General features: G+C 35.5%; 1 protein-coding gene across 1 annotated transcript; it reads right to left on the bottom strand.

The window, feature by feature from the left end:
* Positions 1-250: 250 nt before the first annotated feature.
* Positions 251-7,516, bottom strand: LOC136412420 (toxin subunit YenB-like). Its single transcript, XM_066395477.1, has one exon. It carries the CDS (start codon positions 7,514-7,516, stop codon positions 251-253), a length of 7,266 nt encoding a protein of 2,421 aa, XP_066251574.1.
* Positions 7,517-18,063: the final 10,547 nt, after the last annotated feature.

The raw sequence follows: 18,063 nt of genomic DNA, 5'->3' as shown, positions 1-18,063 counted from the left end.
CTTGCTCTGTAATTACGTCTTTTACCCTTTCAATAAAGACATCCTCACATAAATCTGTTATCTTAAATGCTGAGTCATGTAAATACTCGTCATTTTCGTTTTTAAAGCTGAGTAATTTCTCAGTTATTTCAACGTTTTCAATTCCCATCTTTTCTAGGCGAAGTTGAGAATCATTTGCTGTATTTTTATTCATTGTAATTTCCCCTTTGGTTGTAAGAATTCTTATATTTTTGAGGTTATTCAGGTCTATTTATGCACCAGGAGCTCTTTTTTGCTTTTTATTAGAACTACTAGCTTGATTATCGTTAGCAGGTCTTTTCCGTTCATTATTTGTTATAGCTATTTCTTGCGTGCGTTGAATCAATTCACTCATGAGATTTTTATATACTGGCTTCAGTCTATGTTTATTAATAATATCTTGATTTCCACTACTCCTGCCAGAATCATTAAGCGTTACCGGGATAGTTACACCTAGTTCTATCTCTGGATTTAAAGCTAATCTGCTGATCTCTAATGGAATGGCATTATTCCTAACGTCATGTAGTATATCGTGAAAAGCAGATAAATAATCCTGTTTAGCCCAGAAAAGCAAATGGTGATCCTTTTCATCCATACTAGGAATAGGGTATGACTCTATTTTTTCAATCAATCCAGTCAAATAATTTGAAATCATCTGATTGCTAAGCTGTTCGCGCCAATTTTCTACTGCAAAATCATACTGGTATCGATCAACAGCATCATCTAGGCTTCCTTGCTGATTTAATTGAGTTGGAATTAATTCAGTTTTTCCAAACTGGGCTTTTACTATCATTCCTAGACTTTTTTTTGTATGATCTACTCCTCTACCTATCAATCGACCAGTAGCTTTTTCAGAGATGCCAAATCCTACAGTGTGAGCTGCCTGCTTACCACTTGAACGGTAAGCATTTCTGTCCTGATAATTAGCAGCTCTTTGAAACGGGTGTGGATCACTCCGACTATCCCGTAAGAGATCCTGACTAGTGAGATCTATATTATTACTTATGTTTAAACCTTGAGTTAATGCTATTGCACTAAAAAAATCAACAACACGATTGTAGGCATGATCTCTAGCTTGTGTGTAAATCGGTAATTTATCCTGAATTATTCCTTTGCGGCGTGCCATTCCCCCATCATCAACACTATTAACTGGATTTCCCCCAACAAACAGATAAAGATTCAACCCATCGACAGTCCCAGCAGGATCAGGATTTATCCACCTTAGGAGCCAAGGAGCGTAGTAACGTGCACCGTAGTAGTAAAGACCCGTGCTCTCATCTCTTTCCTTTCCTGAATATCTATATTCTTTTTCAGTTACTTCACGAGCTGTTTTTCCTGCAATAAGGGCTGTACCACCAAATGGCAGATATTCCTCATATGTCATGATTTCAGCATTATCATTTAACTCTAAGGCTGCCGAATCTAAATGATTACTCAGCTGATAACGATCTTGGTTTTCTCTAGTTTCATCTGAAGTTCCTTTTGTCCAATAATGATGTAGAGCTACTCTACTTTTATCGTCCATTATATGAACAGTGTATTTCTCTTTATTTAAACTATTATTTTGATAGGTTCTGGTAACCTCAATATCACCAAAGTAGATTTTTTCTACTCGAGTAGAGTTTGTTTCATTATTCTGATAGGTTTCAGTAACTTTACGTATCCGCTCTCCGCTACTATCATAAACATAATATTCACTATCATTTTTACCATTAGGCCTTGTTACAATATCAGCATACGCTATGTTATCACGGTAATTCCAGTGTAAATTCTGTGTACCACTGAGCTTCAATAAATTACCTCTTTCATCATAACTTCCATCTATACCATTTTCACTCACAGGCCTTCTATCTACTACCTGTAAACTGCGATTAGATTTATTCAATATGTAAAATTCTTTAGTAGAGCCATGAACTCCTGTATGCCTAATTCTTGTGATATTGCTTCCATAATCAAAGTCATAATACTCAGTGTAATTACTGATTGCATTTTGGTTATTTAGATGCGGAATCGGTGTAATAATTTCTTCCTTTCCACTTAGCGCTGGATGTTCCTTTCCAGTTGCTTGAGTCAGCCGATAAAGCGAATCGTAGTGATAATCGGACTTAGTATCTATACTTTTGTTATTTGGAAAAATTGTCTTATAAGACTCATCATCCATTGTGGTAATGTTACCAATAGGGTCATAAGTATAGCTAATACTTTGCAATTTCTTTTGTCCCTTTTGACTTTCCAGCTTAGTGAGCCGAAAAGTTTTAGGATCATAGCTGTAACGGGTTTCAACACCATTGCCATAGGTAATAGATGTACGCTGACCTTTAGAGTTATAGCTGATATTTGAAACATAGGTTTTTATGTTTTCCCCTTGTTTCTTAAGTTTAATTTGTTTTACTCTGCCAGCTATATCATAAATTGGAATATGAGTATTATTTTGCAAATCTGTTTTCTCAATTATTTCGCCTAAGGCATTGTACTTAACTGTGAAATTAAACACTTCCTGTTCAAGATCTGCATGTACCGTAACAATACTTTCAACGTTTTGCCAATTTGCCTCTTGTTTATAATTCTTCCTCAGAATGTAGCTACTTTTTAATGTCTGACCTTTAAAATCATTTTCTTTAGCTTCAGTTAGTCCTGCCTGATCATAATGGGCAATAAGCATTCCATAACGGTTTGTTGCCTTATCTTGAGTATTCTCAGAATAAAAGAATCTTTCAACGATATTGCTATTTAAATTTAGATCCTTATCAGTAACTTTTACCTTTATTGGCCGTTGCAATTTATCATATTCTGTGTAAGTAAGCGATCCTTTGCCATCCCAATTGTATACTGCACTTCCAGCAACATTTGCTAAACTCCAGGTTTCTCCAGCATCAATACTGCTACTCTTTAAAAGCCCAGACATTGAATAGATGTGGATAAAATTCTTTATTTTTTCAGTTTCTTCCTTACCCTGGTTTTGCTCATAAAATCTTGCATCAACACTTTCCAGCTCATTTCCTTGAATATCAAGTTTTACGTGGGATTTTAATTCTACATTGCTTTGTCCGTCTTTACTTAAAGTTTCTATCTGCAGAAACTTTCTTCCTAAACTGTCTAGATGCTCTATGGTTGGCGTATTGTAATACTTTTCTGCTTTGCTGAGTGCATCTTTTTCGTCCTTTAAAGCTGTTTTTCCTCCTGCACTTGCTTTATTCCATTTCTCGGTAAATTCTTTGTAGTATGTCGAATCTTTCACTGTATCATTAAGATCAAAATTCTTGATAGTCCACGAATCAAATTCTACTTTGCTGAAAAAACCTTTTGCCGTATCAATACGAATATTCCTCAGCAGAGGATCATAATAAAGAGTGTCAGATACTCCTTGATTACGCACACTCTCTTCGAGGTCATAAAAAGGTGAATTACTATAAAAAGGTTCATACTTTTTCACCTCCGTACCTTTATTGTTATATACAACTCTCCCTGATGCTAGCCACTTTTCACTCTCAGAATCAGTGAGCATTCTAGTCTCAAGGTTTCTACCAAAGCCATCAATGTGAGTTACAATTTGCCTTATTCTTGTAAAACTTCCTTCTGAAACATGAGTTTCTCTCTGCAGATTAATCACATGCACAGGTTGGCCATTTTTTCTCCAAGCATCTAAGTCATAATAAAAGAAGCTGGTTGCATTCTGTAAGTAGTACTCAGGACCATTTGCTCTATCTGCCAAGCCTAAAACATCTTCAAAATTTGGATTTTTTCTGACTTGATATTCGAGTAGTGGTTTATCACCTTTCTTTTCTCCTTTTTCACTGCCATAAAGAGATGTGGCAACTACCACCCCAAGTGGATTTAATATAACTTCTGAAACATTATCATTGTGATCAGTTAGTTTTACTGGCGTTAAACGTTGATAATCATATTCTACAGTAGTTTCATAATTTGAGCTTTCAGTTGCTTTTACTATCGTCTTTATTGGCAGTAAATTATACTGATCATAAATAACTGCTGTTTCGCTACCGAAAACATCAATTACTTTTTCAGGTAAATAGTATTTATCACTACCATAATAGTATTGTGTCGGACTTGGTACCCACCAAAAGTCAGAAGTTTTTTTATAGCCAAGATCTTTTAGCATTTGATCAGACGCGATTTTTTCGGCAAATACTTCTTTTACTTGGCTATCTGAAAATGCCATAGCTTCAGTATGGTGGAGAAGTGCTTGCTGAGTTACTAAGCCAAGTGCTAAGTTTTTAGTTTGTTCTTTATTCCAAAAGTAATTATGACTTTCACTTAAGAGCCTTACTTGTGGACTCGTATAATTTAAGTTCTCTTCAAATTTTATCGTATTTTGCAAGGACTGTGTTACGTGAGTCCTTAAGTCATTAATATTAGTATAGCCATCAACTGCAACTCTTAGGCCACCAATCTCAAAAGCTTGTGATTTATAGAGAGCTCCAAGTAAGTAAAATTCTTTAGTATTATTAACGTAAAAATTACGTTCTAAAGTGGCATGTAATTTTTGCTGCTCTGAATAATTATTTGGCTCTATTCTACGAGGGTAAGTAATACTTGCTGATTTAATGACATTACCATACTCATCAACTTCTAAAACAAAGTCGTGCTGAATACGTGGATCACAACAATTTCTTTCATAATGGTAATTGATAGTTTCTTGTAAATTCACAAAGAAAATTCCGTATTTGAATACTTTATGAGAGCTGTTTGTACTAGATTGTAGCAATTTTACACAAGCACTGGACTCTGTTACCGAATATGGATGCTGATAAAGATCAGGATTTTCATCCAAACCATATACTTCTTGTCTTAACATTTGCCCTTGAATAGCTCGGTATGCTTGTCTTTTATCCTCTATTGAGATGATATTTTCATCAAACACTTGCGGTGTTATTTTTAACGCTTCTCTATCTCCTTGGTAAAATTCCTTTCTATAACTTTCAACTAAATCTTCTGCCTTTTTATAAGCTCCAGTATGGTACCAAGTCTTGGTATAAATAGGAGCAACATAATGCTCTCTTTCAGTTTGGTCAGAACTGGAAAAATCTTCTGTATCCCAGGTTTCAACAAAACCAAATCCACGAAATTCTTTTTCAGTGTAATCATAAAATCCATGATGATAGCGATATTTATTGGTAAGTTTACTTCCTACTATATTATCTATGGTTTCTATTTTTTCAATTACTTGTACTGGGAACGGCAGACTTGTTACCCATGGACGATTTTCTTTTCTATCCTCTAAATAAAACTTAGTAGAAGCTGCATAATGAAGACGGGTAAGGTTACCCATATTATTATCTATTTGCTTCAGTAAGTGCGGTTTTACTCCATTGTAAAAATCATAGTATAAATGCTGTAACTTTAAGTTTTGATCCAGATAGCTAATAAGCAAACAGTTAGTTCCATTTCCTAGAATATCAGCAAACTCAATACGGCCAATTTGATTGTAATCTACCGGTAATTTCAAAGTTACTGCTTTACTGAAAGAGTTGCCGCTATTGTTATAATAGATATCTAAGCTATTGTGGTTAGCATAAACTAAATCAGTAGTGCCAGAGCCATCAATGTCAGCAAAGTATAAACGTTTGACATTGAACCCATCTCTAAAATATGGAGCATTTTTAAATACAACTTTTTCACCAAATTTACCATAGCCAAGATTTGGCCAACATTCTACTTTGCCATTTTCTATTTTAACTAGATGGCTCTTGCCATCACCAAACATGTCAGCAAAGCGTACCAAAGTACTCTCTGAATTAAAACGCTGATTTGGTAGATCTTTTTGCGCTTTACTGTAAATAGCTTGTTTGTATCCCTTTTTACCAGCAGATGGATATACTCTGACGTTTTCTCCTTCAAATACTACGATGTCAGTTCTTCCATCTCCGGTAACATCAATCATTTCTTGAATTTCGCTGCTCAAGTTGATTACTTGCGATTCAAGAGGCTTAAATTCACTCCATTTACTATTACCATCAAAATCATGGTAACCTTGAAAACCACTTTCATTTACATAAAGCTGCAATTCACCGTTACCTTCTAGGCTCATTAGTGAATAAGTAGTTTTTCGGAGTAATGATGGAAAGCGCTCGAGTAGTTTAGCTTGAGCAAACTCTCCATTACCATTTGGTCTAAAATAAAGGATCGTGTTGCCGTCGTTATATAATATTCCTTCAATACCTTCTTGATATAGATCTACCGATTGGAGTCTTCGGTCATTTAGGTAACCAGAAAACCCTTGAATTTTTACCGGGTTAAAAGAGTTTTTGTTATTTGGATTGTAAAGATTTAAAAAATTACCTTTTTCTTTTATGACAAGAGTTTTTTCGCTGTCTTTTATTTTCCAGCCTGAACTTTCTTCAGAAATTTCTGCATTTTGTTCTGAAAAGACAAAATCTTGTTCTTTTAAAATCTGCAGGAGCTCTTTAGATGGTTTGTTACCATTGTTAAGTGTTACCGATGAAACTGTTGAAACATAGGTAGAATCATCGCTGGTATGAGAAAAAACTAAAGTTGGTGTAGATTTTGTAAATCTTTTTTCTCCCCTCTCATAATAGCCAACTTGCTTTACAGCCCTTAAGTAGGTGATTGTTGGCTTTTCATCGTAGTCAAAATAAGTACCATTAACCAGTATTGGATCTCTACCAAAACGATGATAAATTCTTATCGCTCGGCATAAGAGTTCAGTTCTAACTGCAAACCCTGTAATATGAGAAGTAAATGGATCCGGGCGGATGATAGCTTTTCTTTCTTCATTATATTTTTTATCGACTGGACTTATAAAGTCGTTTTTACCATAATCAAACAGAACTTCAAAATGGTTGTACTTTAATTCTTTATTATGTCCATAAGTAATGCGATCAATTACTCTGCCACCACCTTGTTCTACTTTGCTGGAGCGGTAATAGTAGGATATTTTATTTCCATATACATCTCTTGATTCTTCAAGTAACCATTCTGCTATGCGGCTATTACTCTTTGGATCATAGATTTGTGCTTGTTTATCTTTGCCATAAACGGAAATATTCCCATCTTTGCTGGTAACTTGCCAATGAACCGTATTATCGTTTTTACTTATCAAGCGTTCTATTTTAGCAAATAATCCTTCAACACGCGGCTTATAATAAGTAATGTCATATTCGCTATTACTTGTTTGATTAATCGCAACCAAGTCATCTGCTCCTGTAAGTACGAAAATATCTTCATCATCATAAGTTGGAATTTTTTTTGATGTTTTTCTGATAATACTTGCTATTGAAACATTAAACCCTACACCAAATACTCCATTACCACCACCAGAGCTATAATCAACACTTAAAGAAGGCGAAAAATTACGGCACGTTGGAAGTGGAATTGGTATTGAGAAGGACCCAGTACCAGTGAACGAATTAGCTTCAAAAGCTTCGCTTATTCCTTTTATCGCTCCACCACCTTTTGGCAGTTCAAGCTTTTTGGCCTCAATAGTAGACTTTTGTGAAGTATCTTTGTTATGTTCCATTTGATTTGATTGCGTGAAAACGCGCTTTTATGTTATATATATACAAGATTGGTAAAAAAAACGTCCAAATTATTTTTATCAAAAAAGTCTTGCCTTAAACTTATATTATTTTGATAGCACAAAAATCATCAATTACTCTTTGATGACTTTCTATTATTGCCTTTGCTTCTTGCTGCAAACATTTAATATTTTTAGATGTTATATCATCCATCTCAGCTGATGCTACTTGCAATTGTGATTGTATTCGTATATATCTACTACCTATTACTTGCTCTAGTTGATAATCAACGCAATCCAATCCAGAGGCAAACATCACATTCAGTAGTGGCTTGACCCACCCTATTTTTCCAAATCTCCTTGAGTTAGCATACTTTATACTTCTATCTGTTCCACCAGTGCCTATTGATAGCAGTATAATCTCATCATTTCGAAATAACCTCTTAGCACTTGCATATGCACAAGCCGCTGGATTATTGGCAAACACTCCGCCATCTATCAATACTCTCTCTGTTTGGCTAATTTTCAGACGTTTTGGTGTGAAGTACGTTGGAGCAGCTGTTGTAGCTCTGAGTGCATCTTTCAACTTAATGTTTTTTTCTTTCCAACTTTTGAAGAAAAATTCACAACTATTGTGAATGTCATAACTGGTGAGCAGTAGATTACTCGCAACATCGGCCATAGTACTTTCACCAAAGTATTTGTTGAGAATAAATTCCATATTTCTATACGAGTACTGAGAACCACTCAGCCAAGAAGCAATTGATTTTCTCCAAAATGATGATTGAAAGATATAAGCTCCATACTCTTGGTAAAGTCCAACTAAATCATTGGCAGAGTATTGAGGTTTATTGCTTTTACAAAGTCCAGCAACAATAATCCCACCGGTTGAGGTTCCTGCCATTAAGTCAAAAATTTGAGAAATTGGCTTTTTTGTTCTAGATTCAATTTCTGCTAGAATAATGGCAGGAATTATTCCTCTGATTCCACCTCCATCAACAGATAAAATATACTTTGCCACTTTTTTATTTTTGTCTCTGCTCAAGTTCATTAACTTCCTCAGCAAGGTTTTTGACCCTTTCTTCAAGGCGATAGATGATTTCTGTAGTCCTTTGATTTTGCTCTATAAATTTATCATGCATATGCACTCTTAAATCGAGTTTGGCCAGCCACCAGATAAATGCTATTGTTTGTATCACCATAGTAGCAATTACTGCTACAGGGATCTTTCCTGTACTTTGGTTTTTCATCTTAAAGTTTCCTTGCATAAAGAGCTGCGTATTGATATATACAAGATTCATCAAAATTACGTCCAAAAAATCTTTTCTAAATAAAGTTAATTGGTTGCACTAAACAAGCGATGCAAATAATATAAGAGACATGAAATCTAGCCTTCTTGGAAAGTTATTAATAAACTCGATAATACCAATAATATGTGCTATCTTTTTGTTTCAGCACTTTAAACCTTCAAAAAACATACCAATAAAAAGTAAAACAACTAGTGAGGATAGAATAGCATTACGCATTGCAGCTGAAAGTTGCAATTTGGATAACGTAAAATCCTTAGTAAAAAACACAGTAAATATCAATGATACCTATTATTTTGGTGCAACATCATTACACTATGCCACAAGCGGAGATTGTTTAGAAGTTGTAAAATTTCTAATTGAAGAGGGCATTGATGTAAATACTACTGACGCTTTTAGCTGGACAGCTTTGCACTATGCTGCACGAAAAGGACATCTGGGAATTGCTAAATTTCTACTGCAAAATGGAGCAAATCCTCTTGCTAAAAACAAAGATAAAAAAACTCCTTTAGATCTTGCTGTAGAGGAATTAAACAATAATAAAGAAGATATTTATGAGGAAATTATCAATTTACTTTCTCACTATCAATTATTCCCATAGCAGCTGTGATGATAGTACGATAACCCAGGTTATCAATCACATGCTCAGCCTTATTTATTATCCATTCACCATAAACTCCCTTGTGAAACCCCAAAAGGTTGATCTTTGCTTCGGCAAATAATTCAGGACTCCCTGGCATTGTGATATTTAGTGTTGCTGCACCACTCATCAGCTGATTTAATTTTGCAGATGCTGCACTTTGCGCCAAATCACTACTTGCATAAATATCTCGTAGAATATAGCTTGGTTCCTGATTACCCATTTTTTCCGTCATCGTCTCTGCTTTCTCATAATCATACCAATAGGCAATAACCGAGCCATATTGATTACGCTCATTAAATCTTACTCTCCAACTTGTAATATCTGCAGGTGTTAAAGTAATAGTGCTTAAAGTTTTTCCGGTAACTGATTTTGCTTTTCCTTTTGAAACAAAAAGTAAATATCCTCCAGCAGGTTTTGCTATTGCTCCATAAATTTGAGCAAGCCTGGTCAAAAAATGCATATCGCTCTCTGCAGCCTGATCAATATGTGATATCATGATATTTGCAAACTCTGCAGCAACTTTAGCTTTATAGCCATGGTTACCTGCAATTTTTTCCACCAAATCATTTAAAGTAATTTGATGCCACTCATTAAATACTTGTTCCTTTAAAGACTGTTTCAAATCTGCTGCATGACTTTTAATCTTTAGTGCTTGTGGTGGACCTTGTATCGTAATTTCATTTACTATGTAATCTCCCATCGGCATAATGCCAGTTTCCTTATATCCAAGCAAAATATTCAGCTTTGCTCCAGTTCTAGGAGTCTCAAATAATGAATCACGGTCATCAAGATGAATTACAGCAGTATCACTTATTACTCCAGCTTCATCAGTAATATGTATTGATACTAACCGACTTTTTATCAACTCAGTGATGGAAATGCCTTCTACTGAAATACTAAAGTCTGGTGTCATTTTAATCCCATAGTTTTACTACTTGCTTTTGTATCGTTCTTTGAATGACAGGCAATTTAATAATTAAGCCTGCAGGAAGAAGTTCATACTCTGCAAGTCCAGGATTAGCTCTTAACACAACCTCAACTGCTTCTGAGCTGAATCCATAGTGCTTCCAACAGATCAAATCTAACATATCATTTTCTTTAGTTTTGTAGTACATCATCATCAAGTTGTATATTGTCAACGGGATTATTTAGTGATCCATCTAACAACACATTATCGTAGTGCTTCAAACTTAAGTGAAACTCAATCTTTCTTGGTTCACCATTTGGAAAAAAATACTTCTGCGTTTCTTCTATTTTCACGATAACAAAATGGCCTAAAATGTTACCTTGGCCATCAATGAGTAAGAAAGGGTTTGATGAATTTCTCATATTATTTATTTGCTTCAGCCCTCCTGAATAGATTACCCCTGCAAGCTCAACAATATCCTCTCCAGGACCAATACTTTGAAGCAACGGCTTTTCTCCAATACGCTCAAGTGCAGGCCAGCGATATTCATTCCTGCGTGTGAAACCTCGCTCAGTTAATGAAAATCTATATGGACCAAGAGATAACATAATTCAATTTGTATCATAAAGTGCGCCACTAAATTGCTCTCTAATTCGCTCCATTACTTCATCAGCAATGCTACGTGTATCTTGCCCAGGGGTTGAATGAATATTAATACTGAAGTGATTACTTTGCGTTCTGCTCTCTACAGTCTTACTGTGCGCTGCAATGGGGTGCTTAAGAGAATTGCTTACAACGTTATTTACAGACTTAACTTCTAGTTCAGCCTCATTTTTTTTGCTCCACAGATTATTGATTGTTTTAAAAGGCTGAGTAATATTATTCCAAAATTTTCCTACCCAATCAGAAAAAGATTTCCATACAATTTTTACTGATTCCCAGATAGTAACAAAAAAGTTCTTTACCATTTGCCATTTGGTAATTATCAAAGTTGCAGCAACAGCAAGACCACCAATAATCAGCCCCATAGGGTTGCTCATTACGGCAATTGTCAATGCTTTAAATCCAGCAATTATTGCTGGAAAAACTGCAGAAAGACCTATTTTTACCAAAGTAATAACAGATCCAAACACTTTCCAAGTAGATAAAAGAGCCAATAAGGAACCTTTTACAAAAGTCCAAGCATAGCCAAGAGATATGGCTGCTATTTTAATGCTAATCAACGCAGTAATCATGCTCATGATCACTGTAGTCAGTACTGGATACTCCTTGGCATAAAGTGCTACTTGTGTAGTTGCTGACTTCAGAAGATTAACAGTAAAATTTAAAGGTGGTAATAATACAGAACCAAGATTCATTCCCACTTCTGCCATTGAGTTTTTAAGTAACTGAAGGTTATTTGCTGTAGTATTTGCTCTGTTTTCAAACTCCCTTTGCATTGAGCCCTTATATTCCTCGTTTATTAATCGTAAAGATTTTTTGTACTCATCAAGACTACCAATGAGTAGTGCTATATCATCTTGATATTCAAGGCCAAAGAGATCAAAGAGAACACTAGAACGCTCTTGCTTACCTAATTTTGCAACTGTTTCTAAAAACTTAACTAATGTGCCTTGTGCATTCTTGCCAATTGCTTTTTCAAATTCCTTAGCATTTATTTTTAGCTGCTGAAAAGCTTTTTGAAAATTGCCACCTTGCTTACTTGCTGTTTGCAACTTACTGAGCATTGCATTAATTGCTGTACCTGCTTTTTCAGGAGTTTTACCTAGGCTAATGAAGCTACTTGCTAAAGCTCCTGCTTCTACTGCAGTTAAACCAAATTGCCTTGCTGTACCACCGATTCTGTTTAGCGCAGGAATAATGTCTTTAGCTTTTGCTGCAGTGTTATCAGAAATATGATTTATTGCATCACCAATATTTGCCATTTCACCAATTTCAATTTGATAAATATTAGAAAGTTTAGCAATAGCATCTCCTGCCTCTTCTGCTGACATATCAAATGCAGTTGCCATTTTGGCCACAGTGTCTGTAAAAGTCGTAAGATCTTTAGCTTTAATACCAAGTTGACCACCACTTGCAGTAATTTGCGCAAGTTCTGCTGCAGATAGCGGAATTGTACGCGACATTTCCTTTAATGTTTCCCCAAGTTTTGTTAAGCCATTTACATCTGTATCTTCAAACTTTACAACTTTTTTTACATCAGCCATGGCACTCTCAAAACTAATTGCAGCCTTAAGTGGTGCAGCAAGTGTGAGGCCAAGTGCTACAGCATCCATCATTTGAGCTCTAAAATTTGCTCTTTGCGCTAAAACTCCTTTACGTTTTTGCATTACAGAATTTAAAGCCGTATAGTTATTTTTAAGCTTTTCAATAGAAGAGCCAAGTTTAGCTTGGTCTCCAATAAGAGATTTTATATCTCTACCACTTTTACTGAACTCCGTGCGTAAATGGTGGAGAGCACTTCTTTTTTGTAAATAAGCTGTTTTAGCTTTCAGTGCTGCAGCTTTAGATTTTGTAAATTCATTTTGCAGGCTCTTACTTGGTGCTTCTGCATTTTTTATCTGCTGAGCAAGAGATTTTGTTTTTATTTCTAGTTCATTCCAAGAACGCCTAGCAAGCAGAGCATCGTGGCTTAATTGTTTAAACTTGGATACTGATTTACTTGATGATTCAAGTTGTTTTATCGTACTACCAATACGAGAAAGTTGCTTCGTGCTACCTGCTATCGTACTATTAAAACTGCTTTGCAGTGTTGCTCCAATTACTATAGAAATTGCCTTCATTTGTATAATTTTCCGCTACTTTCAAACCAAGTAATAAATTCTTCAATATCCATATCAAGCCACTGATTGATTCCACCACCAACCATTGAGCTAAGTGATAATATGCTCAACCTCAATTCTTCTGCTGAGACAAAAAACCTTGTAACGCTTCTTGAATCTTATTGTAGTCTGCTAAATCGAATTCTTCTACTGCTTCTCTTGAAATACTTGCAAGATTTGCAATCAGTGCTACTTCTTTCTCTGCATCGCTATTACCCATACGTTCAACAGCTAAACGATCTCGAACTTTTGGACGGCGTAGAGTTAGCTCTGAAACTAAAATTCCATCGATTTTTATTGGTTCAGTTAATTTAATTTTTTGCATTGTTTTACCCTTTTAGTTAAATTCCTAAAGCTGTGCGCATAGAAGTCATTTGATCAACACCATCGATCTTGCGAATCATATTCTCAGCGTCAATTTCAATCAATTCTCTGCCATCAATGGTAAGCTTATAATAGTTGGCAGCAATTATACATTTTAGTGTTGCTTTTTCAGCAGCCTTCCAGTTACCAAAATCAAGTTCCTTAAAGAGCCCTCTTAAGTTAATTACTACTGATTCGGCATCATTACTTCCCTGCAACCCTCCTCTTAAAGTAAGAGAGACTGCATTATTGTTTATCAATCCGAAAAGTCTAAAGAGCTCAGAGTCATATTCAGCAAAAGTGAGCTCTGCTTCAAGTTTTTCCATACCAATATCAATGCTGACTGGTATATCCATTCCACCTCCGCGATATTCCTCAGTTTTAATTGCAAGTTTTGGTAAGCTAATTTCATCAATACGCCCTGCATAGCCTCGGCCATCAACAAAGGCAGTAAAATTCTTTAAAATTTTTGGTAGCATTATATTAACTCCTCAATGTAATCATTAATTAAATGTGAGCGGAAAGTAATCTGCTCAGCAGGATAAGGTGGAGTGAAGTTGAAATCAAAGTAGACTTTACCATCGGCGATACTTGCTGCAGTATTTAAATCTGGGTTTGCATAACATTTTCCTCCAAGAATAGCACCAACTGCTTTTAAATGTGCAAGGTAAGCATTTACACCTTCAATTACATCATCCAAATATGTACGAGTAATGTTTCGATCAACTGCCCAAAGGTGTGCACGAAGAAGACTATCATTAATTAAATCTGCTGTTCTTCTTACTGATAAAAACTTCCACTTTGAATCGCTTGAACACGTTCTATTTCCCCAAAGTCTATATCCCTTTTGATGAATAATGGTTGCAATTTCGTTTTCGTTTAAATGATTAGCCCTACAACTTGCATCACCAAGTGTAAAATCAACAGGTCTTGCAGTACCAACAATACCATTAATCTCCTGATTTGAAGGTGACCACCAAAACCCATGTTCATTATCAATTTTAGCAATCAGTCCTGCAACAAATGGACTAGCAGGTAAAATTTTCTCCTTTTCATTAAATACCTTAACCCAAGGATCAACAACGTAAACACGAGGACTGCCAACACTTTTTCTCCACTTTATTGCTTCTTCATCATTAGTATTTGGTCCATCTGCTACTATTATGCTTCTCAGCTTTTCTGCTATAGGAATTAATGCTGCAACCACTGGATTTTTGCCGTCTTCTGGTAGTTGGTAAGTAAATTGAGGCGCAATGAGTATTCTTGGCGCAACATGAACTATACTTTCACTGCTGAGGAATGCTTGAATCCCTTGATACTCTCCAGTCTCTTTATCAACACCGCCAATTATATTTTTCAGCGTCTCTTCTTCTTTTAATTTTGGATCGCTGTTTTCACTTTCTTTAACTCGAATAACTACTACTGTTGCACCAATTTGTGTAAAGATAGAGCTTACTGCTTGTGGAAGGGTACCTGTTTTACCAAGCTTCGCAGCCTCTTTTAAGCTTCCTGCTATCAGTACTGGTTTATTCAGTGGAAATTTTTGCTCATCAGCTTCAGTGGCAGTACCAATTATACCTATCACTGATGATTTAGCTGTACGTACTGTTCTTGCCCCTGAGGTTACTTCAATAACATTTACTCCGTGTAAAAATTCTTCTGTCATATAGTTGCGTTATAATTTTTAAATTGTAAAAAAACTCTTTTAATTTTCTTCTTCTGATTACTACTTTTTAAGATTTAGTATATTTATTAAAATAAAGACAGAAACTAGAAAGTATAGAAAATTTCGCATTTTGCAATAGCTCTTCTTAAATATTCTTTTTACTGCGTTGAACAATTTTTCCCCTGTTAAACTATTACCAATAAAAATTCTCTCTGGCTTGTTTTCAAGTATTTTGGTTTCAACTTATATATTTTTTAATGCCAAAGTTTATATGTTGCATCTAATCCTGGACATTGCCATGCTCTTAATGTCCTTTCTACATCTATCTCAAGCCCTTTGGTTAAAAAATTGCTGCGAAAATTATATATTCCCCACTGAATAAATTGACCATAGATTGTGCTATACGTGTGCTCACTTGCAAAGAACTCAGGTGTCTCACCAACTCTTTCACCTCCTGAGTGAAGATTGGATGACGTATAAAGTAACACTGTAACAGTTTTTCCTGCTGGAATGATTATGTTACCTGATGCAATAAATTCAGGACTGCTAATTTCATGCTGGTAAATACGTGTCCAAGTAATTCTCGAAATCTCTGACTTCCTTGTATTAGTTTTATCAGGTGTACCTATAAATAATCCTGCTCCTCCATAATTAACTTCATCTTTATACCACATTGCAGATCCAACAAAGTTTAGAGTTTTACTTATATCTACATTGCTTGTGTTTTTTACGAATATTACTCCCAATGCAGCATAAGGGTATTTCAACATATTGAATTGCTCCGAAAATCCATCATACATGAATCTTGGGTATGATTCCCCATAGATAAATGTACCTTTACTTCCTTCTAAAAAACTGAGTTGTCTTGGCCGATAAAAACTAACATAGCTTGTATCATATGTGTGAGTACCTGCTAGTAGTTGCAGCATATAGTCTGTTTTTGTTACATCACTACTCCACTGACCAAGCTCAGTTGTAAAAGTTCCGTGACCAAAGTAATTATTTTTTCTACTTAGTACACCAAATAAAAAAGGTAATGCTCTAGGTTCAATCATATGACGATTTCTTACTTCTTTCATGATTGATGAGCCACTTGGTACATCATTAACAGTACGGAAGTTATTTACTAAACCTTTAAGACCATCTTTATGATCATTGCCAACACTATTTATTGCTGCAATATTGGCATCTTTTCTCGTATCAAGTAGCGATATATGTGAATCTGATGATGCTTTTAAAGTATCTAAGGTATTAGTTTTTAGCGTATTGATCTCATCTACAGACTTTGTCTTTGCTACAGTTATCGCCGATATTGAATTTTCCTTATTGGTATTTATGTCATTCAAATGTGATCTTGCAGCGTTTAGAAGTTCTTTTAACTTACCATCTGTCATCTGTACAATTTCAGAAACTGCACTTTTGTCGACTATTGATTCCAATGCCTTAGCAAGATATGCTAGTTGATCTGGTGTACTATTTGCCGCTAAATCCTTAAGTCTCTTTTGTAGTGCATCAACTATCTCTTTTATTGTGTTCATCTGCACAACATTAGAAATAGCTTTTTTATCTATTATCAATTCTAGCGATTTCGCAAGATATGCCAGTTGATCAGGTGTGCTGTTTGCTGCTAAATCCTTTATCCTTTGATGTAACGCTTCTATTGCTTCTTTCATTCCCAAAAATTCAAAAAAGTTTCAAATCTAAATCGTTTAAAATTATTTTTTAGTTGATTATGCTCATCTTCTCTTTCGGTAATATCTTCATCTATTTTTTCTATAGCTCTGCGAATACGTACTACATCTTCCACTGCAATATTCTCTGGATGCGGTAAAGGATATCCGCGCCTTGTTTTCTCATTTGGCATTTTTCTTATGTTATAACAATCCGCAAGTTTTTTACCTTTGGCCGATAAATAACCGTTCCATTTAAAACCAATTTTATCCTTGTCTCATTGGCGTTAAAATTTGATAGCACATGAGTTCTCTCTACCCAATCTTCCCCTATTGGTTTTCCCGAGGTTAAATTTACTAGCTGCCATTCTTCGACGCTTTTCTGCACATATGCTTTAACATCTGCAGTGCCAGGTATTAGCGCATCATATGTTATGGTAATCTTAGTGTTAGCTCCTGCTGTAATGCTTCTTGTAACATAATCTCCAGACTCTGAAAGATTACCTAGAACTAGCTGTAACCCAGGATAGAGAACAGGACTTTTTTCTTGCCCTCCTTTTAGGCTTGCTTTTACCGTTAGCTCTCCAGATAGTCTTTCACGCAGTGCGAGCGGCAAATTATCAGACAAAAAGTTTTCTCTTCCCTCTTCATCTGTTAAGGTAAATTCCACATTGGTGTCAAATGCTACTTTTTCGACGTTTGTCAAAACAATTAAATCTGAAGTATTGTTTGCGGTAACTTTACCAAAATCAATAATGTGAGAAACTTCGCTAAATTTTGCAGCTAGTAATCGAAACGTTAAATCTAAATTTTGATGTGGAGTCCAGGTGCTTGCATTGCTAGATGAAAGTAATACTCCTACTTGATATGGCTGGCTTGTTACCCAACGGCTATTTACTGCATCATATTTGCCAAGTTCTGCTATTTTGACTGTTGTCTCTGAATCATCGGTAAGTAAAACTATTGCATACTCTTGTCCTGCATGACAAAACACTGGTGACCAAGTAATACGTGTTGCTGTGCCATCCACCTTTATATCTTTTGGCTCAATATAACTTTCAGCAATGACAGTCTGCGAGGGCATTCCCACTGCTGTTTCTCTAATCTGCACAACAACACGTTTTTTGCCGCTATTTACAAACCATAGCTCTATGCCTCCTATGTGCCTACTC

Source organism: Euwallacea similis, chromosome 12, assembly GCF_039881205.1.
Source record: "Euwallacea similis isolate ESF13 chromosome 12, ESF131.1, whole genome shotgun sequence".
NCBI classification, from domain to species: domain Eukaryota; kingdom Metazoa; phylum Arthropoda; class Insecta; order Coleoptera; family Curculionidae; genus Euwallacea; species Euwallacea similis.
Note: the sequence above shows the minus strand (reverse complement) of the source record. Positions and strands in the feature narration are given on the sequence as shown.

Coding starts and splice junctions, on each gene's coding strand:
- LOC136412420 (XM_066395477.1), bottom strand. CDS start 7,516: ATGGAACATAACAAAGATACTTCACAAAAGTCTACTATTGAGGCCAAA.